The 26,009-nt window shown below is 34.8% G+C and overlaps 1 protein-coding gene across 1 annotated transcript in view; it reads right to left on the minus strand.

Annotated features, from left to right (window-relative positions):
- Window positions 1–26,009, minus strand: part of ADGRL3 (adhesion G protein-coupled receptor L3) — a 323,628-nt gene that overhangs the window by 49,627 nt on the left and 247,992 nt on the right. Inside the window, exons 14-15 of the mRNA XM_015565616.1 lie at window positions 17,132–17,198; window positions 15,428–15,519 (exon numbers count right to left, since the gene is read on the minus strand). Coding sequence (XP_015421102.1) covers window positions 15,428–15,519; window positions 17,132–17,198 — 159 coding nt within the window. The remainder of the gene's footprint in view (window positions 1–15,427; window positions 15,520–17,131; window positions 17,199–26,009) is intronic.

Here is a 26,009-nt window from a genome sequence, read left to right on the forward strand (position 1 = left end):
CAGGGGCTGCACCTAGGGATTGGGCCTGCCCTCTGCCACCCGGGAGCAGGCCTAAGCCAGCAGGTCGTTATCTCCCGAGGGGTCCCAGACTGTGAGAGGGCACAGGCCGGGCTGAGGGACCTCCCCCTCCCCCCTGAGTGCACAAATTTTTGTGCACCGGGCCTCTAGTTTATTATAAAGGAGATATGTTATTTTAAGTCGCTTAAAACTTTTTTATTATATTTCCTTCTATTATATCTAGATAGAATAGCTACATGGGTAAAAATAATAAGTGGGTAAAAAGAAAAGTGAGATGGGTAAGGTTTGGTGTGAAGAAAGATGAGGTGATGAGAAGCATATTTGCATATTTAATCCTCAAGCCAAAAGATCTGGCCACTGATGAGTCACAACAGGTGAAGGAAAATGAATGGCTTCTGGTTCAAGATTTGTTGATCCCATCAATTCAAGATTAATACACTCTTGGGTCCTCTGGAATTGCTGGGGAATTAGCTAACAGGTTTGTTGAGGAGCAAGAAAGAGAGATATCATGATATATATCAATTAGTGTACCAATATTTCCAGGTTCACTGTGCAGCTGAATTTACTTTTCCTGGTATAAAACGAATTATATCAAAGGGATAAAGACATTTCACTTGAATTTGGTATGGGTAAGAATGATATAGGTCCATCAGCAGATGAGTGGATTAAAAAACTATGGTACATCCACACAATGGGATACTACACTGAGGTAAAAAAAAAAAAAAAAAGGAAGGAATTCTTACCATTTGCAACAGCATGGATGGAACTGGAAAGCATTATGCTAAGCGAAACATGCCAGTCAGAGAAAGATAAATAACACATGATCTCACTTATTTGTGGAACATAATGAACGACATAAACTGATGAACAAAAACAGATCCAGAGACAGAGAAGAATCAATCAGACTGTCAAACCTTAGAGGGAAGGTAAGGAAGGGTGAGGGTAAGGGGGAGAGATCAACCAAAGGACTTGCATGGATGCAAAGAAGCCTAACCAATGGACACAGACAACAGGTAGGTGAGGGCATGAGTGAGGGTGGTGGGAGGCATTGGGGGGGGGATAAGGACACATACTGGTATGTAATACCTTAATCAATAAAGAAAAAAAAGAATGATAAAGGTAATATGGGTGAGCTTCTCAAGATAAAATTATTCTTTATTCTTCAAAGAAGGAAGAAAGGCAATAAATACTTATGTATCTGTATGTTGAGGGGGATTTCCCTATTGCCCCTCAATCAATAATGAGCCTCCCAACCTGAGGACTAAGAGGATTCCGTTAACCATATCCTAAAAGGAGTCAGAAGCAACTCAAGTTAATAGACTTCACTTAGAAGTTATCTCTGAGACCTTGCTTTGCCATACTACCCAGGGGTCTGGGAGAGTAAAGACAAGGTCCCTTCGTACTGCAAAGGTCACAGAATATCTGAAACAGAAGAAAGAGGAAGGAAAGAAACACCTTACTTACACTAATCCTCTAGCCACAAATTTCAGCAGGCAATGGAGAAAGGGTGTTTTAATGGATGTTATTCAAGTTTCAAATTGGTCAGGCATTTACAAATCAGAATAGACTGGCAAAGTAGCAACATCTAAGGTAGTATTAAGAAATTTGCTGCCCAGTGGTTAAGAGATATTTAAGATAATACAGCTATAGGAGTAGTGATCAAAGAAAAAATCTAAACATTTTATGTTTGCCCCTCACTGGGAGGAAAATGTTCAATTAGCAACATGATAGAAATCCTGACTGCTTTATATTTCTTTCAAATGCGTTTTATATTACTGGGACTATACCACCCTAAAATTACATGATTAATTTCCACCCTTTCTCCTTTTTAGCCTCTATAAGAAGATTAAAAGAAAAAGTCATTTGGAATATAATTCAGCATTGCTGAAGAAAATGTGAATTATGTTTCACTATGGTCATATGCTTAAATCACTAAATATTAAATATATTAAAAATTCTTAGAAAAATATGGAAGTCGTAACATTAATGTAAAAGTTATAAACAGAGAAGATGATTATATTTCAACTCTGGATTTTATTGATATTAAATATTACTACTAAAAGCTATATATTGATACATTTTGTTCATATGAAATTTATTAAGAGAATAAAATGAAGCAAATAAATAAAAATGACAAAATATATTACAAACATTCTCATTCCAATGCCTCAATGTCCTGATAATAATATTACAGATTTGAGAGCACACACCAATATTAAATTTTTAATCACAGATTTCACACTGCTGATGAACTGGATATCTGAAATTGGGCAGAATTGAGTATAATAAATCAGAATCAATAAATACTAAATCAATGACTGGTAAAACTTTAATTATATTATATCCACAACTCAAAGTTATGCAAGTTTTTATGACTCAAAAATATGGATAAAGAACTAATTTATATATAAAGAGGTATCAATTATAAGAATGAATAATCAGTTAATATACTGTATGTAGACAGCTACAAACTTATTATAATTTAGTACCTCCATACATTATAAAATGAATTGGTAGGTTTCATGAAAATAAGATATACAATTTTAGAATCTGATGTTGCAAGCAAATAATATCACTTTATGATGATTAATATTAATATCTGAAAAGTAGTTTATCACAGTGACTGGATTCATGGACTTCTGAATCAGCTTGTCTGAGCGTTAATGCCAGCTGAGTGTTTTACTAACTCTGCAACCTTGGGATAATTATTTAACCGCTCTGAGCCTCTGATGCCTCCTTTGTGAAATGAGGATAAATACAGAACTTTCTTCATAGAGCTGTTGTGTATATTCAGTAAAACGGCTTGCACCTTTATTGAATATACACAAAAATAAGCAAATACACACAAATTTAATATGCAAAAGTACTATAGAAATATTTGCTATTATAATTTATGTTGTATATTGGTCTTCTGACCTTAAAAAAGGGACTATGGGGAAAAATACAAACACCCTATAATTAGGTTTCCTTTTAAGTGTGTTGGAAATCCATATATCAGATAGAAGTCCAAAGAGGAAGAATGAGTCACTGCCTCTTTCTCAAATGATCTTTAATATTTACATTTAAAAAGCCTCAGATTATATAATGTTTCATTGTAAGATTTCTTTAAGTTTAGTAAATGCTATGAATTTTTACATTCTCAAATGAAATGAGGTATACCCAGATTCCCAATGAACATTAAATTAGAAACCCAGGTTTTTCTGGATTACATGAAAAATCTAAATTTAATTCATGAACACAGTGTATCCTGAGTGTCAAAAAGCCCACTAAGTTACTGCAATGTTTTTCTAAATGTAATCATTTGACCATAAAGTAAGGGGGGAAAGAAGACATCAAATCATATAGTAACAGTTCATTAAAATTCGTTAAGAGGTAAATGTCCTAATATTGAACTTCGTTAATATTTTTTCTTATGAGTTTTTGAACATTTGAAACCTTGAATAAAAATATGAAATAATTGGCAATATATCTATATGAAGAAAAAAGTTGTATTTCTTTTCAAAAATTGTCTTATGATAAAAAAAAACTGTGACTTTAGTCAACATTTCAAAATCTATAAAATATTATCAACATATTGACATATTTACTTATTAGTACTTATAATCAGAGTCACAATAATTCCTAGCTCATTATTAACAGGCCAATATTTTATAGACTTATATCAAGTCTCAGAATTCACTGACACTTTAGAACACATGATACAGGGCTGATAAAATGGGGTCAGTGGAATGCAGAGAGTTGATGTACTTTAACAAATATATTACATTCTTTCATGATTTATTTTTTCAACTTAGAAGATGCACAAACTTTTACATTAAGAAAAATAAGTCAGGAAGTTAATAACTTTTTTTTGTATTTTTGCTGAATGTGCTTTGACAGGTTGAACTGCTGTTAAAACTTTCTCATACCATATGGTATCATCACCTCTCGTTTCCACAACTTGTAACAAAAACATTCATCATACCCCATCTGTGAATAAACACCTTATTATAACTACTTATAAGAATAACTAAAACATGAAAGAACATGACTGAGTATTTAAAACATGTCATTACTTACTAAAGATTCCAATAGATGGAACCAAGAAAGGCCTGAAACACAATTGGAAGCAGACATGTTTCATTTAATTTTGGATAAATAACTCAACCTTCACAAGCCTTAGTTTACTCGCCTCCACAATGAATAAAGTAATCTCACTAGCGTCTTTTTAGGGTTCAATGGAACTAAGAAAAGGTTAGTCTATAACCTGTAGGTTATCATTAATTAGTAAGAGCTATTGAAGAGAACTCTGAATTCTTGAATCTATCATTCAGATGAACAGCGAAAGTCCACTGTAAAGAAGTCTTCTGCATAGATCAGTGGTTCTTAACCTTCCTAATGCCGTGATCCTTTAATACAGTTCCTCATGTTGTGGTGACCCCCAACCATAAAATTATTTTAATTGCTACTTCATAACTGAAATTTTGCTACTGTTATGAATCGTAATGTAAATATCTGATATGCAGGATGTATTTTCATTGTTACAAATTGAACATAATTAAAGCATAGTGATTAATCACAAAAGCAATATGTAATTATATATGTGTTTCCCGATGGTCTTAGGCGACCCCTGTGAAAGGGTCGTTCGACCCCCAAAGGGATCGCGACCCACAGGTTGAGAAACGCTGGCATAGATGGAGCACAAAAGCATAGATGGTGCAAAAAGCAATGGGAAAAATATCCTCAAGTGCGGGTTAATAGAAAACAAACAAACAAAGCTTTAAATAGCAAAATAGCAAATCTTAAATTAGTCACATTTTAGGCCAAAGGGCAACCTCAATAAAGTACTAAAAATCAGCATCAATCAGAATGTATACTCTGATGAGTGAAATTAAATTACAAATCAATAATAAAATATGCATACATATCTGTCTGCTGCTACATCCTACCAAAGTCCCCAGCCTCAATACATTTTACAATATGCTTTTTAATATTCAAGTAACAATCCTTTCCTCATATAGGTTAAAACTAAATAGAAAAGAAAAAAAAACAATTTAAGAGATTACTAGATAAGTATAGTTTAAGGAATAAAAATAAAATATAAGAATGTTTTACTTAAGAACTTAATAAAAATCCTATATAAGCTGCTAAATAGCATCATAGAATGGTACATAAATATCAGGATTAATATTTATCCCATAATGGTAAGAAATATATCAGAAGAACTTTAACAACTGATTCTGAAATGTATGTGAAAGAATAGTAAAAGTCCATGAGTATAAAGCAATTTTGAAAGACAATCTAAATGGAAGGACTTATTCTACCAAATATCAAACATATTCTGGTGATAATGTGGTAATAGTAGAGGAATAAAGTCTATGTCCATGGAATAGAAGAGAGTGTGCATAAACAAATTCCATAGAGGATAGCAATTCCATAGAGGGCAGCACAGTTCTGGAGAAAAAAAATTATTTAGGAAATGATGTTGGAAATTTGTCTCATTATATAAAGAAAACAAAATGTCCTCCAAAGAGATTAAAGTTCTTGAATTGTAAAACTCTAAGACAAATAAAAGAAACTATCTATACTAATAAAATGGTAATATGCTAATTAGACTGGACATCTTCTGGACATCCCTCTGGACAAAGCCATGGTGGCAGGGGCTGAGGCAGAGGTAGTTAGGGGTGATCATGCCAGTAGGGGGGAGCAGTTAGGGGGTAATCAGGCTGGCAGGCAGAGGTGGTTAGGGGCGATCAGGCAGGCAGGCAGGTGAACCGTAGGAGCCAGCAGTCCTGAATTGTAAGAGGGATGTGTGACTGCCGGATCGGGTTTCAACTGGCAGTCAGACATCCCCCGAGGGGTCCTGGATTGGAGAGGGTGCAGGCCGGGCTGAGGGACTGCCACTGCCCCCCCCCCACCTCCCCAGTGCACGAATTTCATGCACCAGGCCTCTAGTTAGAAATAAAATGAAATAAAGGGAAAAAATTTTTTTCACTCCTAGTTTAAAAGGATTGTTAAAAGACCTCAAAAGCATATACCATAAAGGGAAATGTTGATGATTTAAATTCATATATTTCCCTTTAACAAAGAAAAAATTAACAGAAATATGACACTCTGAGAGATGATGTATGCAATGGCCAAAGCATTCAAATTGTTTATCAACAAGTAAAAGGGAAAAAAAGTACAGGAAAGCTAACAGAAAAAAAAAAAATGGAAACATTCAGAAAAGACAGAAAATCTAGTAGAAACAAATGGGCATAATAATTTTACTAGAAGAGCTCTTGTGAGTATTCACTGCGATGTTGCATGTTTGCTATTTCATTATATTGCATTATGACATATCTGGCAATTTTAGAAACTTTCTATAGCTAATGGAACAAGATGTGATAAATTCAAAGAGGGCAGAAAAATCAGAGAACTGCATTGACAATGACTAGGACAGAGAAATATGCCATTTTTTAACTGTTACATTTTGGTATATGTAATATATTAATATCAATTAATGTCAATTCTAGTGCAGATAAATTTTTACTTTTTATGCTCATGGCTTGTTTACTTAATCACATAATTAAAAAGTTTTAAATTATAACCTTAGACTATCAATCTCAGTTCCAGAATTCCGAGGAGTTTTGTGTTGGCACATTGAAGTGTCATTTAAAATCTCAACTTTCCACATGATTCTAGAACATATACTGAAATAGCACATTTATAAAATAACATGGCCTTTGATGACAGACCTTTTAAAAATTCATAATTATGTGTAGTGGGAAAAACCAACAATTGGTACTCAGCAAAGAGAAAATTAGATTAGGGAAATTTTCAAGTTTGGATTGAGCAGCTCAAGACACCTAACATTCCACTCTACTGTCTGCACTTTTTAATTACAAGTTCAATGATTTAATACATAGTCTTTTAGGCAAAGTAACTATGACTTACATGCTTTCACCAATTTTAATATGAGGTAAAGAAAATAATCCTATCTAATAAAGAGGGAATATGCTAATTGATGACCCACCCTCAAAGATGTCAGTACCCACAGCCAATAAGGAGGGAATATGTTAATTGACTGCCACACTCTCAAAGATAGCAGTGCCCAGTCCCCTCAGCCCCACTGGGCAGCAGGCGGCATGTGGCAAGGCTGTAGACCCCCAGTCTCCTCAGCCACCCAGCCGCCCAGGGCTGGCTTGCAGTGCAGGCAAGGCTTGGATGGCGGCTGCCCAGCCACCTAGGGCCGGCCCAAGGCGCAGACAAGCCTTGGATGGCAGTTTCCCAGTTGCCCAGGGCCACCCGAGGCTCAGGTAACCAGGGCTGGCTGAGGCTTGTGCTGCCAGCAGCAGAGGTGTGATGGCAGGTCACCTTCCCCTGATCACCGTGTTGCCTCCCACCCCTGAGGGCTCCTGGACTGTGAGAGGGGGCAGGCCAGTACTCCAAGCCCAAAATCTTGGAATTGAACTCCACCCCTTTCTCTCATAGTCTATGTAAAATAAATTAGCTAATTCTGTATGTTCTACTTTGAAAATATATACAAAATGTTAGCACTACTCATTTATTAAATAAATTATTGAATAATTAAAGGATAAAAATAATATCAAAACTTATTAATTAAAAATTAACCCCTAGCTGGTTTGGCTCAGTGGAAAGAGCAATGGCCTGGAGACTGAAGGGTCCTGAGTTCAATTCCAGTCCAGGGCACATGCCCAGGTTGCAGGCTTGGTCCCCAGTGGGGGACATGAAGGAGGCAGCTGAGCAATGACTTTCTCTTATCACTGTTGTTTCTATTTCTCACTCCCTTCCTCTCTGAAATCAATAAAAATAAGTTTTAAAATTAAATAAAATATGTAAACTATAAGAAACATAAATCTTATTTATTTAAAATTATCCTCATATTTCTTCCACTCATAAAAATTGGCACATAACCATTTTGGGGGAAAAAACTAGAGTCTTATGAATAGTTAATTTAGGTTAATTCTGCTGTTGTGTGTACAAATACTTAAGAAATGTTGGCTTCATAAAAAGTTCTGATTATCAAGCTTTCCCAAAGTCTGAATGTGCATTTTCTGTAGAATATAAGGACATCTGAGTCCAAGCCACATATATAGAATGAAGGAGCTGCTGGTTTGTTTTGGTTTTATTATAAAGAAAAATTATTTTTCCTGCAGGTATTGTTTTAGCCTTTCTCAATCTTAGATGAAAATTGATTCTCCTAAACCTGATATAAACCTAATTATGTTGTGAAAAGTAAAACAATTATTTGATCTTAAGGTACAATGCACAACAATTCCAGTGTGCTGTGAGTCATCCTTCTAACTTGTTTTTCCAATGTCATTTCCTACTGTGTGAAGTACATTGAATACAGTGATACATAAAACACCTGGTTTCTAGAAAGGTTATATGAGGATTTGGATGCATTTTAAAGAACAAGCCTAAAAAAAAAGAGATCACCCCTTTTATATTTCAGAAAACTTAGAGCTACAAACTAAATAGCATGATACAATGAAATTTGTAACAAAACTTGCAGAATTCTCAGATTTGTGAATCAATAACTAGAATTTATCTTCCAAATAAAATGATTCTTAAATGTTGAAATTAAGTTAATCAGCATAGGACTATTACCTAAAAAAGAGCTTAACTTGTTTGAAGCAAACATAATGATGTCATAACAACACACAGAGCTTCAAAAAGTGCTGTCTGGATTGTATTACACTTCAAATACACCTGGATCATTTATGATAAAAGCTATGGCATATTTCCAGTGATATTTACCCACAGACCAAGGAAAGGGAAGAAGACTGGAGAAAGTGAGATAACAGACAGATAATATTCATTTTCATTATTAAACACTAGAAGCCCGGTTCACGACATTCGTGCACTTAGGGGAGGGGGGGTCCCTCAGCCTGGCCTGTGTCCTTCCGCAATCCGGGAACTCTCAGAGGATGTCTGACTGAGCGGGCCTAAGCCGTCAGTCGGACATCCGTGGCCCTGCGCTGGAAACAGGTCGCTGTGCTTGCCAACTGTGAGCCTGGTTTGTGGCTGAACAGCGCTCCCCCTGTAGGAGTGCACTGACCACCAGGAGGCAGCTCTTTCATTGAGCATCTGCCTCCTGGTGGTCAGTGGGCATCATAACGACCGGTCGTTCTGCTGTTCGGTCCTTTTGCATATTACCCTTTTATTATGTAGGATTATTTTATCTATCCTATATAATAAAACCCTAATATGCAAATCGACCGAACAGCAGAATGACCAGTCACTATGATGCACATTGATCACCAGGGGGCAGACGCTCAATGCAGGTGCTGCCCCCTGGTGGTCAGTGCTCTCTCACAGGGGGAGTGGCATTCAGCCAATAGCCAGGCTCTCAGCTGGCAAGCACAACAGTGGTGGCGGGAGCCTCTCCCGTGTCTGCTGCAGGCAGGTGGTAAGGACCGATGGGTCCTGGACTGTGAGAGCTCCAAACTGTGAGAGGGATGTCTGACTATGAGAGGGATGTCTTAGGCCTGGGATCAGGCCTAAGCTGGTAGGCAGACATCCTCCAAGGGGTCCTGGACTGAGAGAGGGTGCAGGCCAGGCTGAGGGACCCCTTCAGTGCACAAAGCCTATAGTATATAAATTAATTTGAAATCTGTGAAATTTTCATTTGAATTTAGAGTTTTGGTGATGAGAGGTAAACTATTATATAATCAATTGAATTGAAATGTAAGCTATATTTTTAAAACTCTGCATGGGTTATACAGACTATATTGAACTTCCTTTTAAAAATGGAAATTAATATTTCAAAGTTTTATATTATTAGCTAATATTTTGAAAAAAACCCAAGACAGTATTAAAATATTTTTGTCAAAATTAATCTAGGAAATTTTGAAGTGGATGAATATTTTTATTAAATACAACTTAGGACTAGATGTATTTTTCTCACAAAGGTTCACACTATTATTAGGATACTAGTAGCCCTGCGCATGAATCCCTGTGTGCCAGTAGCTCGCTGCTGCCCTCCTGCAGCTCCCCCCGCCTCACCTCATAGCTTGCTGCCCTGCCCCCTCCTGTAGCTCTCCTCTGTCCGCTTGTAGCTCGCTGCTCCACCCTCCTACTGATCCGGTCGTGATGCGGTCAGTTGTTAGGCTTCATGGCGTAACGACCATTTGCATACTATATCTTTATTATATAGGATTACTCTGACTGCAGTATAAAGATGATACATTGTGAAAAGCAGGCTATATATTAAGATATTATAATAAGTATTATATATGATATATAATGTACAATTATAATCACATTCATATAAAGTACAAATATTAAAATATTCTTGGGAGAGTGTTGCAGTTTTCAAGATTATGTCAATGCGCTTTTCTGCCTTCATATTTAAAACCCTACCACCCTTAACTTTGTAAGGGACTAATGTAATACTAGTCAAGCTGAATGGAATTCTGACTTAACTATTTCTACCAATATTTAGACACAGTCCTCAAAATAAAACTTAGCTTCCAGAGAAACAGAACAAGTTATTATGGACACTGGTAAGCTGAAACATTTCCTATTCATTCCTGAAGGTATTCAGAAGCCATTCAGAACTCTTTTCATCCTGTAGGTATCCAAGTTCATCGAGGACACTTCTTTTTCTTTTTTTTTCTTCATAACTAACTACAGAACTTGCTATTTATTAATCAAGTGAGTATTTCATGCCTGGAGCCAATTTTTCATAATACCATACATTTGGCTTTAATAAAAAAAAGATTCATGTCATGCATATTCTTAATGATGCCATATGGTAAGCAGAGCCAGTCAAATTTTAATGGGATTTTGATAAGGAGTTGAACAAATTTCATGATGCAAAGCACAAAGAGCAAAGGCAGCGAGCAATATATTTCCACATAGAGTGGTTAAAAATAATGAAACCATCCTATCCAGGCACTAGATTGCATGCTGTATGCTTTACACATATGATCATATTTAATTATTGCAAAACTCTAATTAGTAGATACAATTATTCCCAATTCAGAAGAGATACTGAGACTGCGAGCCATGATGTACTTGCAAGGTCATATAATCATTACAAAACTGAACAGAAATTCAAACCCAAGTGTGTCTGACACTAAAGTTATTCCCTCTCTCTAATGTCTTCCTTTAGCAAATAAGAGCCCAGGGAAGAAAGAAGGAAAGTGAAAGGTGTTTCTTTCAATCATGTGACAATGTGTTTGCTGACCCATCGCTCAGGTAAAACCTAAGTTAGGAGGGGAGACCTGAAATCAAAGGAAAACATGACCGGGCCACAATCCGACGTCGGGACACAGAAGTCAGTCCATGGGAAAAAGCAAAGGGAGAGGTACAGAGAAGGCAGGTCTAGTAGAGTCCTTGTCCCTCCATACAGGCACCAATTTTCTTTCTTAGCTCTAAAAACCTTTATTATTATTTTTTTATTCTTCGAAAACACTTGTGATATTATTAGATACATTTTCCAAGAGTAGATGTAGTTGATAACTACAGAAACATCAATTTTTATTTTGAAGGTTAATTTCAAGAATGCCCTAAATGCTCCTCAAGAATTAAAGTTTATATATCGCAACACTTCAGTGATACTATCAGTTCATTTTGATAACAAGTCAGTCATTGTTTTATTTATATGTACATATAGATTTTCAAAATTAAGTTAGATTTTTGCTATGATTACTCTAAGCTCCAATTTCAACTAGTTGGAAATTGAACCAAAAATACAAATGATTGGAATTATTTTATTCTTCCAAATATAATGACCTAGTTTAATTAAAAAAAAAAGACAAAGGACAAATAAACAAACATCAAGTAGAAATGTATTGTTTAATCTTAATTACTTTTTTAGTGAAATTAGAAAATTGGCATACCTCATTTCCTTTTTAATCACATTACATAATTCACTCTATTTGTTTATTAATTTTTTCCAGAGTATAGTTTTAGTATAGTAATGAGCATGCCAAATAAATGTTCTATACTTAACATCAAAATGCGTTTATTATGATGACAGTGAAGTAAATTTAGAATTAAAAAGTAATTAAATTAGTTTTTAAAATGATAATTAAATTAAGGTAAATTGAAGTCAGCAAGGCACAGTGTTTGGGAAGAGAACATTTGGAGAAACACACCAGGGATAAAACCTGAAGCCAAAGAGAACACATCTAGAATGGCCAGAGGGGCACGCGGCTTAAAAAGCAGCTGAAGAAAGAAAGGGGCAACCAGACAGGGAACGCTTAGTGGGCCATGGTGGAGGGTCTGGACTTTCATGTAAAAATAACAGGAGGCCATTGAAGAGTTTTACCCAAGAAAGTTGCATGGTAAGATTTAAACTTTTCAAGAAATCACTCTAGCTGATCAAGGCAGGGGCAAGAAACAATATGGGGAAAGAAGTTAGGCGACTAGAGCAGTGGCTCTGTAGAAGTTGATGGTGTCCTAAAAGGAAATGTTGGCAGTGAATTAGGTAAAGGCGACAATATCTAGGTGTGAAATAACATGTATAGTAAAAGCAATAAAGAGTTGATAAATGAAGGAATTGTTTTAGAAAGATAACAACTTTGACAAGGCCTAATAGGTATACTTTGCTCTTAATAAACTAAACAAAATGATCTTATTCATCACTTAATAAAATTACAAAAACAAAAAAGCAAGTAAACATTATTAACTTTTATGCTATCACCCATGTACTAAAAAAATACTTTTCAGATGAATAATGTTTATTTATACCTTTAAAATAAATAGTCTCACATCAAACATACCATTTACAAATATAAATCCTTACTTTTTTAAAAAAAATCCATTTCCAGATTTTGCGTTTTGCTTAATGTTCAAAATCATTATTACTTTTCTTAAACTCTTCTACCTTTTCCGTATTTAATTATGCCCTGCTGATTTCTTTATAAGCAATTCTTAAATAGTTAATATATTTTAAATAAAAATGAAATATCCTTTAGCTTCTGGAAAGTTCAAAGAAATATTTTCTTCTTATCTCTCTTCCATAGTCCCTTATATCCTGCAGATGACCATCTTTCCTACTTCATAGAGGAGAACAGCCAGAAATCCCTCAATGTACTGCCCTTCGCTGGTCCCACCACAGGTCGACATCACACTTATTACCTAGTTCATCCAGTCTCAGCGGAAAGGGTCCTCTTCCCTGTCTTCAGTAACTCTGGCCCCATGTCCTCATGAAATCTAATGCAGCCGCACTGCGGGACCACGGTCCCAGTTCCCATGCCCTACAATTCCTCACGTCACAACTCTAACAACAATCCGCTTTCTTATATTTCAGACCACTCAGTTCTTTGTTCTTTCCCATTAGCATATCCGTGTTGATGTTTCTTCCATCTTAAAACCACCTGCCATAGCCTTTCTAACAAGCTACCCAATTTCTTTTTGCTTTATTGACTTTTAAAAAGGCATCATCAAAGGCTGTTTATATTCCTCGGCTCATGTGATGTTTGGGTATGCTTCATTATGAGGCCCATTTTAAATAGGACAGGAAGGCTCGGGAAGGTTAAATAAACTTTCCAAAGTATGACACAGTTTGGATAGAATTCTAATCGAGGTATTCTTATTTAAGGCTTTACTTAGCAATATAAATCTTGATGCCATCAGTGCCATTAAATGTAATTCTTCCCTTTACTTTTATTTTTTTAAAGAGTAATATCATAAAGATGTGATCCATATTTTACCTAAAGGAACACATGTGAATAATGAGAGAACAAACTGATCTATAAAAAATATGTGATTATTCTAAGTACATGACCTTTTACTGATTTTTAACCTGTTAAAAGCTATTACATAAATATCAATGCATTTTTTGGTTTTTTTTATGGTAATACTTTTAAAAAATAATAAAAGATAAAGTATTACTAGTATATTGTTTTCTTCTACAGAATAACAGATTAAAGATGTTGTAATTTATACTAAGGTGAGTAAAAGTATGATGTGATAAAGAAAACATATTTTATTTAATTTACCCAAATTCAATTTTATCAGGTTCAAATAGTTCAAGGAATTAACACTACATTTTAGAAGGGTAGTCTAATTGTACATAAATCAACAACATAATGACTGTTATCTCAGCTAAGTAATATTAAGACTTACATAAGACTATTGCTTACAGTAGATAATTCCTAGTTTGCTCTGGTATATATTATGATCTTCTAATTATTTAGCTATCCTTTTCAACTAATTTAGGCAGATTATTGCTTCAACAAAAGTAACCATTTAATGTCAATAGACCTTTGTCACTAAAGTCTTTCAAGTGTTCATTTATTCTGTAAAAATTCAGTGAGGATCTACTATGGGCAAGGAACTATGGTCAGGCACTCAATGTAGGAAGATGGAGAATGGGTGACACAGTTGCTAGCTGAGGTAGTTCCAGGAGAATGTTGGTAGCACATGAACATTACTAGTAACCTCAGGAAACCTCTGAAAGTAGATTCATTTAAATATAAACATTTAACCAAGTGAACATATAGGCAAATTATATACAAACGCAATTTAATACGTCATATATATTAATGACTAAAGTACATCTAACATTCCTGTCTTTCTCAAATGTCATAGACTCTAAAGGAACAAGATACCTTTTTTGGTTATACAGAGAAACCACATTTCTTTTCAGAAAATGTAAAGCTGCTTCTTTATATAAAGGAAGTATTACTAGTGTGAAAAGTACCGGGAATATTTTCCTATCTTTGCATGTCTAGGGTTTTCTGAACACAGACAAGTGGAATTTGGGTTAAAAGTCAAACCTGGGAAGTTAAAAGATGACTGAGTGACTGAACAGATAGTGAGAGGCATCTGGAAGGATCTACCTCCCAGGAAGTAAAGACGTTAACATTTCAATGGATGGGGGAGGGGGGGTGTTTAAGCCCAGGCCATAGATTTATATTCCAAAGGGTTATACATTAGGAAGCTGAGGTTTCTCTTCCTCTCTCAGGAGAGGAGGAGAGCATCTGTCTAACAGCTCCTAAGTAAATGCCCAGGTTGCTAACCAGGGGCTCTTCTCCATGGGGTAGGATCTCCCTTCTGCTACTGGCAGAGGCCACCATCTGCCTCTCTTCACGTTGCTCTGAAGGGGGCATGGAATGCTAAGAAGGGATGTGCTTATTGCTCTAAGTGAAATAATAGTCTGCCTGGATCCAGAAACCTCATAGTTGCCTTCAGAACAAAATAAATAAATGTATATATTGAAATCTTATGTTGTAAATCAGAGCTTGGGGGTGGCGGTGGTGGTGGGATAGTTTCTTTGAAGACAGAGCTTCATTATATTCATTTTCAGGCAGATCAAGTTACCTTAATAGTCAATAAATGATCTTATTCAGCAAAAACAACACACTGATTTTCATCATTTTGTCGTAAGATTTCAGTGCAATTAAAAGCAAGGGGAGTTTAGTGTACCAAAGTAAGGCAGCCTAAAGAAACGAAGAGAAAAATCACTTACTTGATATTATCAAGACAGCCCGATTCAGGTTTCAGAATGGCAGTATGATGAAACATTTTATATAAAGCAATCCCAAGGAAGATTACATTAAGCTGGAATGTAAAAGGTACTGTTATGTAGCACAACTGGACTAGAAAAGAAGTACGTCTATTCAAAATAACAGATGAGTTGCTCTGGGAAATTAGCTCTCACTACACCTTTAAAGGAATTGGATCGTAGATGATTGCTTAGTCTTTTAGTAAAGGCAAGAAGCCAGTTTGGGGATTGGAATACCAAGGAGGTACAAAGCACTGTTATGCCAAGTACACACAAATACTAAAATTGATCTGTTTTTGAACCACCAGATTAAAAAAAAAAAAAAGAAAATTCTGGTTAAATTCTGATATAAGCCAACTAGGCTTAAGGTAGTGGGAACCTCCAATGAGGGTGTTCTATTACTGGAGCCAGAGAGAGCATATGATTTAAAACAATACAAAACAAAAAGCTCCGGTGTAAATTCTATATATCATATATACATAAACTGTATAGAAAACCACATGCCAAATTGTCCTTGATCACCTGATTTGTTTATATATTTCAGAACTTGGGATTGGTGGGACTAGGAAAATCCAATTCTAAGCCCCACCTCTAAGAAGTTCTTTTCTGAATAATACGGGGTTATGATCTTTTATTGAATTCAAAGAGTCTGGAAAGTAAAAGTTTAAAAAATTCATTGGGTAACCAAAAAGCCTAGCCCCAACAGAACCCATTTGGTGGCAGAACCTGATGTGAATGGACATAAGGATCTTCATATCTTTATTCTATTTGATCTTAGTTTTCCTATACATTTTTTTCTGCTGTATTACCACTGTTTGGTTTCAGAGTCTTGCCTACTCCCTACTGTGAGTACTGGATGCTATGTTTCTTTGGGGCAACTGCTTATTTCCCACTAGGGATAATATATAATATGCAATACAGGTACCATATAACCTTAATAACGTTTGAAAAAATGTCTGAATTTCAAAATATACCTGGCCCAAAAGATTTCAGAAAATGAGTTGTAGACTGAGACTTTATTAAAAGTCAAAAGGCTATTTTTTCAAGAAACAGATTGCAACTTTTTATTTTAAAGTGTTAAGTTTGTAAATGATTCTAACAATTATATCTAACTGAGGTGAAATAATTTCTATTTGAAATCAAGATATTATGCATCTAAAATAAAAAAGAGAAGGTATGACCGTGGAATGCTTGTTTGTGGCATTTTTATATAAAAGCATTTTAAATTCTAAAGTTTTCAAGATTTATATATTTAAAAAAAGAACTGTAAGGAATAGTAAGATATTTTGCCACTTCCTAATTTCTGGTTCCATTCATAATTCAAATTATCTAAATGAAAATGAATGGAGATGTAACGTTGGTCAAACTTAAAGTCAGCACTATTCAAAATCTACAAAACCAAATGGATTATGTTAGATCAGGCTCTTCAGGAACCGTAGCAGTACATAAACTTGAAAATGCATGTTTTCTTCTCGCAATGGTTTTGATTACGCCTTTTACAAGTAGAAAAGTAGACTATAATGAATGTCTAATTGCTTGAGTTAATGGGGTCAAATAAGTACAGGCTTTCCCCAAATTAATCTATGTAAAATAAAGACAGTCAGTCTAGGGATAGCAACAGTTTCATTTCTTGAACTGGAAAGCACATAGTTAATTAGGAGCTCTCACCATGATTATCAAGGTCGCTGGTCCTATAAAACTCCAAATGAAGTAGGTGTCCAGTCGGAGCCAACATCTGCAATGAAACACAAGGGAGAGAAGGCATTCAAGGACTGGGTATGGGGCATACATCAAGAGTGAGCGAGTGACAGAGAAGAATGTGAGCTGCACAGCATTCCACTGGGAGACAGGAAATATTACATTGCTTGTTCATTTAAATGCTGAATTACGTGCCCAATTTCTGACAGCACTATTGATGGAGTAAGATAATTACCCCTGGAGGAAGCAGAAAAAAATGGCACTGGGCCTATTTGCTAAGGCCTTTTGTCTGTCATAGAAACCTTAAAAAAAAGAAAAAAGAAAGAAAAGAAAGAGCCATACACATAGTCTTTAAACCGAGTAGCCTTAAGCTATCCTTTTCTCTTCAATTATGGTGCTACATAACCTGTCTATCAGCTGTCAGGCAAAGTGACATTTTCCTGTCAAGAAGATCTCAGGAAATTCGGTACAAAGGAGAAATAAAATTGGTATCAGAAGACTGAAGTTTAATTAGGTTGGGCAGCCAACCTTTGAGAGTTCTTGAATCTTCAAAAGTGCATTGTTACTGCTAGTGCTTCTGGGGTTGCAAATGATCCTTAGCATCCCATGAAGTTGATTCATGACCCAAAAGTAAATTATTAATCACTTAATTTCAGCTACATTTAATACTCCCCCAATTCGTAAAGCCTCTGGGAAATTACATTTTCATTCTCCAGGATGACAGGAAGACAAAATGGAAGTGACTAGCTATGAGAAAGATTAATGTAAATTTTGAACAAATTACATTTGATGTTAAAAATCATATCGTGAATTATTTTGCCATTTTTTCTATATTTGAGCCATGATTTAAAAATAAAATAGCTCCAGTTGAAACTATTAAAGAGTGATTTGCTAAGTGGTCTAAAACTGCAAGTCTGAAGTATGTAAATATAGTGTGGGTTTGGGATTTTTTTTTAAATAAAAATGTCATTTAAATCTCAGGAATAATGGAATACTAAGAAAAGCTATGAAGAAAGGAATTTGTAAATGTCCATCCATAGAGGAATAGGTAAATAAAATATTTTTAATTCATATGGTGCAATGTTACAAAACAGTTAAAAGGGAAGACAGAGCTCTTTATATCAATAGGATAGGTCACAATAATATTTTTTTTAAATTTAAGTTCTTTATTGTTTAATGTATTACACAAGTCTCCTTTGTCCCCCATTGACCTCTCCCCGGCCGCCCCCAACCCCCAGCACATGCCCTCATTCCCATCCCCTATCTGTGTCCATTGGTTATGTTCATATGCATGCATTCAAGTCCTTAAATTTAAGTGAAAAAGTAACATGAATAATTTATATCACACAGCTTTGAAATGTATATATACATGCCTAAAGTAATACATTTTTGACAGATACATATATGTATGTAATATTCTTTTAATTGAAGAAGGAAAAAGTAACCAAACTCATTTAGTAGTTGCCTCTCACATGAGAGTAGAGAGGATTAGATAGAAGTGGACCAAAGGGACTTTAGCCATATGTTTTATTTTAATAATTCCTGAAAGCAATGTGCCAAAATTCTAATAGTTTTAACATCTGAGTGATAGAGACCCAGACAGCATGGCTAAGTGGTTGAGTGTCAACCTAGGAACCCAGGGGGTCACGGTTTGGTTCCTGGTCAGGGCACATGCCGGGGTTGCGGGCTCGATCCCCCGTGGGGGTTGTGCAGGAAGCATTTAATCAATGATTCTCTCTCATCACTGATGTTTCTCTCTCTCTCTCCCTCTCCCTTCCACTCTGAAATCAATAAAAATATATTTTAAAAACATTTTTTTCTGGACTTTTAAATTTATAAAAGGTTCAAAGCTACATGTTTAAGCAAAAAAATAAATAAATAATACCCATATTCCCTGAAAAAATCCATTTCAAAACAATAAAATATAGCCACCTTCTATTAAGTTAAATATATGTAATCTAATTTTAATAGAAGTATAATATTTACACTCCAATAAGAAACTGACTACAAGTTCATGTTTTTACACAGATAATTTCTCTATTTAAAATAGACATAATAATCCTAATTGAAAAAAATACTATTAGGGAAACAATCAATACTTAAACTATCAGCCATTATTTTCTTTGAGTAATTGGTAATCTTTTGTTGTGCTGTTGCTCAACAAATTGGGCCACAGAAAATAAGAGTGTGGTGCTGCCAATGAGCAGAAACAAACCAGAGAATGCAAGGCTGAAATATGAACACTGTCTTCATTCTGATAGAAGCTGGTTTGTTACCACCCTAATAAAGGTGGGTACAGGCAGCGGGGAGGCAGGAGGGGGAATATTTATGGGTCCCTAAGTTTTCAACAAAGAGCATTTTTTTCCCTCTCAAGATAAGAACAATAGAGGACAAAGCATAAGGCATGGACCTTCCCCCAGATTAGAAAACACACACATATACACACCAGGAATGTTGCTGAAATTATAACATGATACAATGCTAATGTTACATTTAAGAATGAATGTCAATTGTACCTGGTACAGACCCTGTCTTTTGTAGGTAGAACAAGTTTTTGACACCTCATCTGAGAACTAAAACACATTTTTAGCCAATTCTTTCTAAAGGAAAATGTTTCAAGAACTTCTGAAAAAGTTATTCTGAAATTTAACAACTTTTTAGGAAAAAAAAATTAAGTTACATTATTACAGAGTATCTTGGCCTCAGTAGGGAATTTCAAACTATAAATAATCTCACTAAATGTTTTCTTAATATGAAATACTGTAAATTTTAATCAAATAATTAAATGTTATCATTATAATGCTTTACTTTTTTAAAAAAGACAGTCTCAGCTTAGCAAATGCTTTATCTGGAAATTTATATGCTTTTGGCACAGTGATCTCTAAACGTGGAAGTGAAATCACTTTAGAGTTATTATTTTTATCCTTTAAGAATATTCTTCAACATCTATTTGTTATGATAGGTTTAAATTCCCTTTGGGATCGAGCAGCGGACGAGGCAATATGAAACACTGTGAATGCGTTGAGTAAACCGTCCTTCCCTGAGCGCTGGCCGGGCTTCACTATCTTCCGAAAGGCAGTGTGGCAAGGATCCCTTTTCTAATTTGATTGCCATATGGCCACACCTGCTGTTGTTTTTGGCCACATGCTGGCTTTCTCAAAGCTTTCTGTATTTCCTCTCTTTCCTATTAACTACCTTAACAGTTTGTATGATTCCCTGTGCGAAGGAAGTGTATATTACCTGCATAATATGTAACACTGAGGTGTATGTTACATGCCTGGGCACATGTATCTCACTTCATAGAGTTCTTTAAGCACAGGCCATACAATGTCACTTGGATGCAAGGCAAAACCACTGGTTAAGGCAAGACAAGGCCAGATTAGTAAAGTGAAAACTAGAGGAATTACTTACTGAAATAAGCACAATAAAGACCAGCTTGCAAATGGCCAGATAGACCTGCTGTTGAAGAATAGGATTTATCTGAAATTTGCCTTTATCTACTAAGTTGCATTTAATTTGTTAAATAATTCACTTTAATAGGCCATTCTTGTTTAATTTTTAAGATGTCTATTTATTTTTAAAAAGAAATTCAGCCATGCGTATAATCTATAATTTATATTTACACAGTAGTACATGTCAAGTGAGATGACTTGAAGTTGAAATAACATGTTTATTTGAAGCAATTGATAAAAGAAAATTTTTTATGATACCAGATATATTCCAGAATTCAAAGGAGCACTTGTCATATACATAAACCTTAAGTTTTCAAAAAATGTGGTCTAATACAAAGATGTCATTAAAATTACTTTTGTAGCATTTTCCAAATTATGAAAGCAGCATATATTATTATATATGATGAATTCTTACTGCATTAACACAAGTGTATTATTTTAGCACTCTAAAGAAATGGAGCTAATTCACAAGGATTAATTATTATTTTTTCCAGAATTATTCTCCTTCCGAAATAAATAAACTTCATTACAAATTAAATGGTGAAGACGTTGATATCTGGATTAATCTATAAAAATGTCAATTACTAATCCTGCAAATACCACCTTCATATTTACTCAAAATGGAGAAAAATTAAATAATGAATCAAATTAATTTCTCAAAACAAAACAAAAAGAAAGTCATATTTCTAAAGTTTATTCTCTTCTACTAGTTAACTACATCTCACCATTTTATTATCATAAATCATTTATGATTCTGTGTTTAGAAATATGGTTAGGTCAATTACTCCACTTACATACATGGGGTATGTAATAAATGTCACCCAAAACATCTGTTTTACAATGCTTTTAGGTACTAGTTACAGAATGTCATTCCTTCTTCAAAGTTAGCATGTTTAATATGGTACCATTAAGATGCTTTGAAACATTGTATTTTCTTGCCTGTTTAAAACACTCATCAAAGTAAACATGTGACTATGGCCAGTTTTTCTGATGTAATGTAAATTAACAATGGTATTTGTTTCATCTTCTATAGGACCCTAAATCACAGACTACACTATCCTTGGTGAGTATCAAATGTACCCAGTAACCATTTTTTGGTTAGTATTAGACAATGAATTTATAAGGCTTAATTATATTAGGTTGTTCATAAGATGTGTAAAGTAAATTATCTTTTGGCTATAGTAGATGCAGATCTCTGTATTTGTACCTCATATATTGGGCAAGATTTAGAGAGAGAAAGAGGGAATCAAGCTAATTGGGGTCAGAAAGAAGGAAGAGAAGAGTAAAAGTGACAGATACATACTTGAAGCAAAATTACTTGAGTTTTGTTAATCCTCACCCAAGGATATTTTTCCATTGACTTTTCTTTCTTTTTTTTTTTTTTTTTTTTAAGGGAGAGTTGAAGAGAGAGGGAAAGACAGAGAGAAACGTTGATGTGAGAGAAACACATCGACTGGTTGCCTCCTGCATGAGCCTGCGCCTGGGAGAAGCCTGCAACTAAGGTATGTGCCCTTGAGCTAAATAGAATTTGGGAGCCCTTGGTCCATGAGCCAACGTTCTATTCACTGAACCAAATTGGCTAGGGCTGTTAAAAGAATTTTTTAAATGTCATTTTCTTCACAGCACACACAGGCATCACCTTGAAAAACTTTGTGAACAAGTGCATGAACTGGAACAAAGGTTGGAAGAGTGATGAAGGAACAAGGTGTGATCAGTAGTAGGTCAAGACCAGCATTTGTGGTCCAGCTACAGTTTGGGTCCTAGAATTCAAAACTAGCTCCTATACATCAAATATGGATTATGCTATCTTCGTGTCCCATATGTTATTTTAAAAAACACACACAAGGATTTCATTATTTCTCCAGCAAAATAATCCTACGTTTTTATGGTGGATTACAAAGGTAAGAATAGGGTGCTCTTAAAACTTGTTAACAGTAAATGTTGGAATTATTCCGATAGTCCCATGTGGTTTAAATTAACGTTTATGGCCAATACCTAAATGTAAATAACAAGACGGCAGTCCTGATATTCTCTGACACAGTTCTCATATGAGTAACTTCTTAATACAGAAAATATGCCTAACCAACAATTCTTATATATGATGGTATTTTTATGTCCATCCATAGGGTTCCTAGGTGCTAAAATGGTGTTACAATAAGACCTCAATCTCTATTACACATATACATAAAACATGCTGTTGGCCTTTAATAAAACAGCATAGAAACAGGCAGCTGCACTCCTCACATACATACTGAATGATTTTCTTGATATATGTCAATAAAAAATACTTCTCCATTATCTGTACTATTTCCCACTGGCCAAGCTAGATTCGAAGATATCCGGTGATAATATATCAACAAGGTAGATGTTTCACATCAATGAAATGTTATAAGACTATTTTACGTCATATAATAATATGCTTAGAGAAATATTCCAAATGAATATATACTTTTCTATGAGTGGCTTGCAGTGCTTAGAAATTGTGAAATGTATTAAATAAAGCTGTGCATACAGCTTGTAGATAAGTTCAATGTTCCTTGGCTAGGATCTTTCTTGACTACTACTATAATCTAGTATTTTTAAAAATCAATAATCACTTTTCTACCAAATGACTATGCTACTTAGATAATGAAGTGAAAATAAAGAAACATTGAGAGCTACCTTTTTTTAGAGCTGTTCTTAAGTTAGTGAGCTGGGGAGACAAATCTGACTTAATAGACGATTTATAACACTTTTCAGATCATAAAATTTGATTTCAATTGTTTTTAAGAGCTCGGCTATGCTTTTAGTCCTCAAGGATGTTCTGATCCGTTATAAATGTTCATGACCTAATCGAAATCTTTCAGAAACCCCTAACCAATTTTCGAGCCCATATGTTAACTCTTTGGCTATTATCCGGGCTTTAGTTCTCTCTAGCATGCCCCTTCCATGGAACCTATGTCCAGTCCTTTTCCAATCGACCCATCACAGTAACCACTGCTCTTTCAGTTACATATTTAGATTACAAGGTAAGTGCTATAAACTATAAATTTGGTTTTTTTTTCTTTAAACAAATAAAATGGAATGCCAATTATTAATAGTGTGATTTAGACCTGTGGTCCACTTTATGGGATTTAAAAAAAATTATTTTGTAAATGTCTGATTATTGTGATTAAATGTTATTCTGAGTACATTCTCAATAATAATATCAGTACAGCTAAAAATATTTCATTAAGCAACAGCAGCAAATAATAGTAAGAATCTCTTACAAGCAATGCAAGTTGATGGCAAACTATGCAACTTCTCAAAATCATATTATGTATTATTTGTATCTCAATATGTGTTTTGTACATAATAATCAATTCCACAGCCCTAATAACATTTCAGAGTGAAACATATCCTAACCAATCAGCCAAATGGAATAAGATAGTTACCACTATCTGTATCAAAAAAAATTAACTTAACCTACAAAAACAATTTTATCTCCTACCATTGATATGATTTTCTACTTTTTAGAAATGTAAGCTATTATCATTATTAAAGATCTCAGAGAAAAAAACCTCACTGTCAGTATAACAAAATACAATTATGTACATTAAGAGTAGAAAAAGGGAAGACATATCTATTATTTATATTACTGTAATATATTGAATAGTTTTCTTCCCTATGCATTCTAAGCAGTTGAGACTAAGGAGTAAAATATTAATAATAATGAAATTCTAAAAATAAATGAAATAGACTTTCAAGGCATAAACATCATTAACCTTAAGAAAAATGTACAGAAAATGACTGATAATATGTGTCTGAATTCTTGCTAATTCCAGCTTATTTAAGATTGTGAAGTATACACATTTGTGATAAAAATTCAATGTGGCACATAGGAACACTGGCAAAAACCCCCCAAAACCTTGAGAGAGTAGAGTTTCATAAAAAACAAAATCATGTGAAGATGAATAAGCAGGGAGTGAAAAATGCCATTTGAAATGAACAGAAGCTGGAACAACAAAGACAGATTTAATAATAAGGAACAAGATAAATATGTGGACGGCCTTCAGGTTGTGTAAAAATTCCTTGCTGACATCTTTCTTTGGGAAGATTCTTGATTAAACTCCTGATGGAACATGATCTACTCATTTCAGATCCTCACGTAAATGAAAATGACTGAATGATGTTTCTGTTTTCAATACCTGCCCTCAACGGGCAAAGCAGCAGTGCCCAGACACTGGGCTGCATGAATTCCCACAGGGTGGAAGGTAAACAGCATTTCCATGTGTTCTAAAAGTTCTTCTGTGGACAGTTTATTTAAAAGGTGTAATGGACACATTAAGTGCTCTATGCCTGCATGTGATAGAATGTTAATGCAATTCTCCCTACCCTTTTCCTTCCTCGACCCTCCCTTTTATCTTTATCTGTTTTGCTTTTCTTTGGTTTGGGAAAAATCATAATTACGAACCCGAACTATTATTAAAGCTTGTTTTAAATCAGTGCCTGGGAAATAAATTAGCCTCTATTCCCACACAGTAATAATGTCAGTAAATGAAGGCTTCCAGTTATGGTGCAGGAAATTAAGCAGTGATGGCCAAAGCTTTAACAAAGTCACAAGGGACCGCACATTATTGATTCTAAGAAAAGATAGATTCCTACTATCCAGAAAATGACATCTATCTCAAAATAAATGACTAAAACACAAAGCAAACAAGTTGAGTCAGTTCCCTAACAGGAAAATTTGAAAATATCCAAAGGAAAAAAAAATCAACATAAACTATAAATAAGAGCAAATCAGTAAGTACAAAAGAACAAAGTTGAATGACTTAAACACAATATTGGAAGTAGTATACGGTGACAAAGAAGTATATCATTAAATTTAATACCTTAGAGAGAAAATATGTTAATTAAAAGGTAAAATTCTATGACCTAAAGGGAGTTTCTGCTAATGGGTTTATTTTAGGGGTGATGAAAATATTCTAAAATTAGGTAGCAATGTTGAATACATAATACAGTGAATGTACTAAAAACAATTGAAGATTGAATTTTATACTATGTAAATTATATCAACAAAGGTGATTAAAAAAAAAAAAACCCCTGTGATCTAAAGTTAAAAAAGAATTGCTGCCCTAGCAGATTTGGCTCAGTGGATAGAGCCTCGGCCTGCAGACCGACGCGTTCTCGGTTTGATTCCAGGTAAGGGCACATGCCCGTGTTGCAGGCTCGATCCCCAGTAGGGGGCCTGCAGGAGGCAGCCAATCGGTGTTTCTCTCCCTTCCTCTCTCTAAATATCAATAAACTGTTCTTTCAAAAAATAATATAAAAAATACAATACAAAAAATAATAAACTTTTGCATACTCACAACTGTAAACCTACTTTGCCCAGCCTATATAATTATAGTTAATCCAGCACCATTTGTTGAACAACTGTT

Source organism: Myotis davidii, unplaced genomic scaffold, assembly GCF_000327345.1.
Source record: "Myotis davidii unplaced genomic scaffold, ASM32734v1 scaffold352, whole genome shotgun sequence".
Taxonomy (NCBI): Eukaryota; Metazoa; Chordata; class Mammalia; order Chiroptera; family Vespertilionidae; genus Myotis; species Myotis davidii.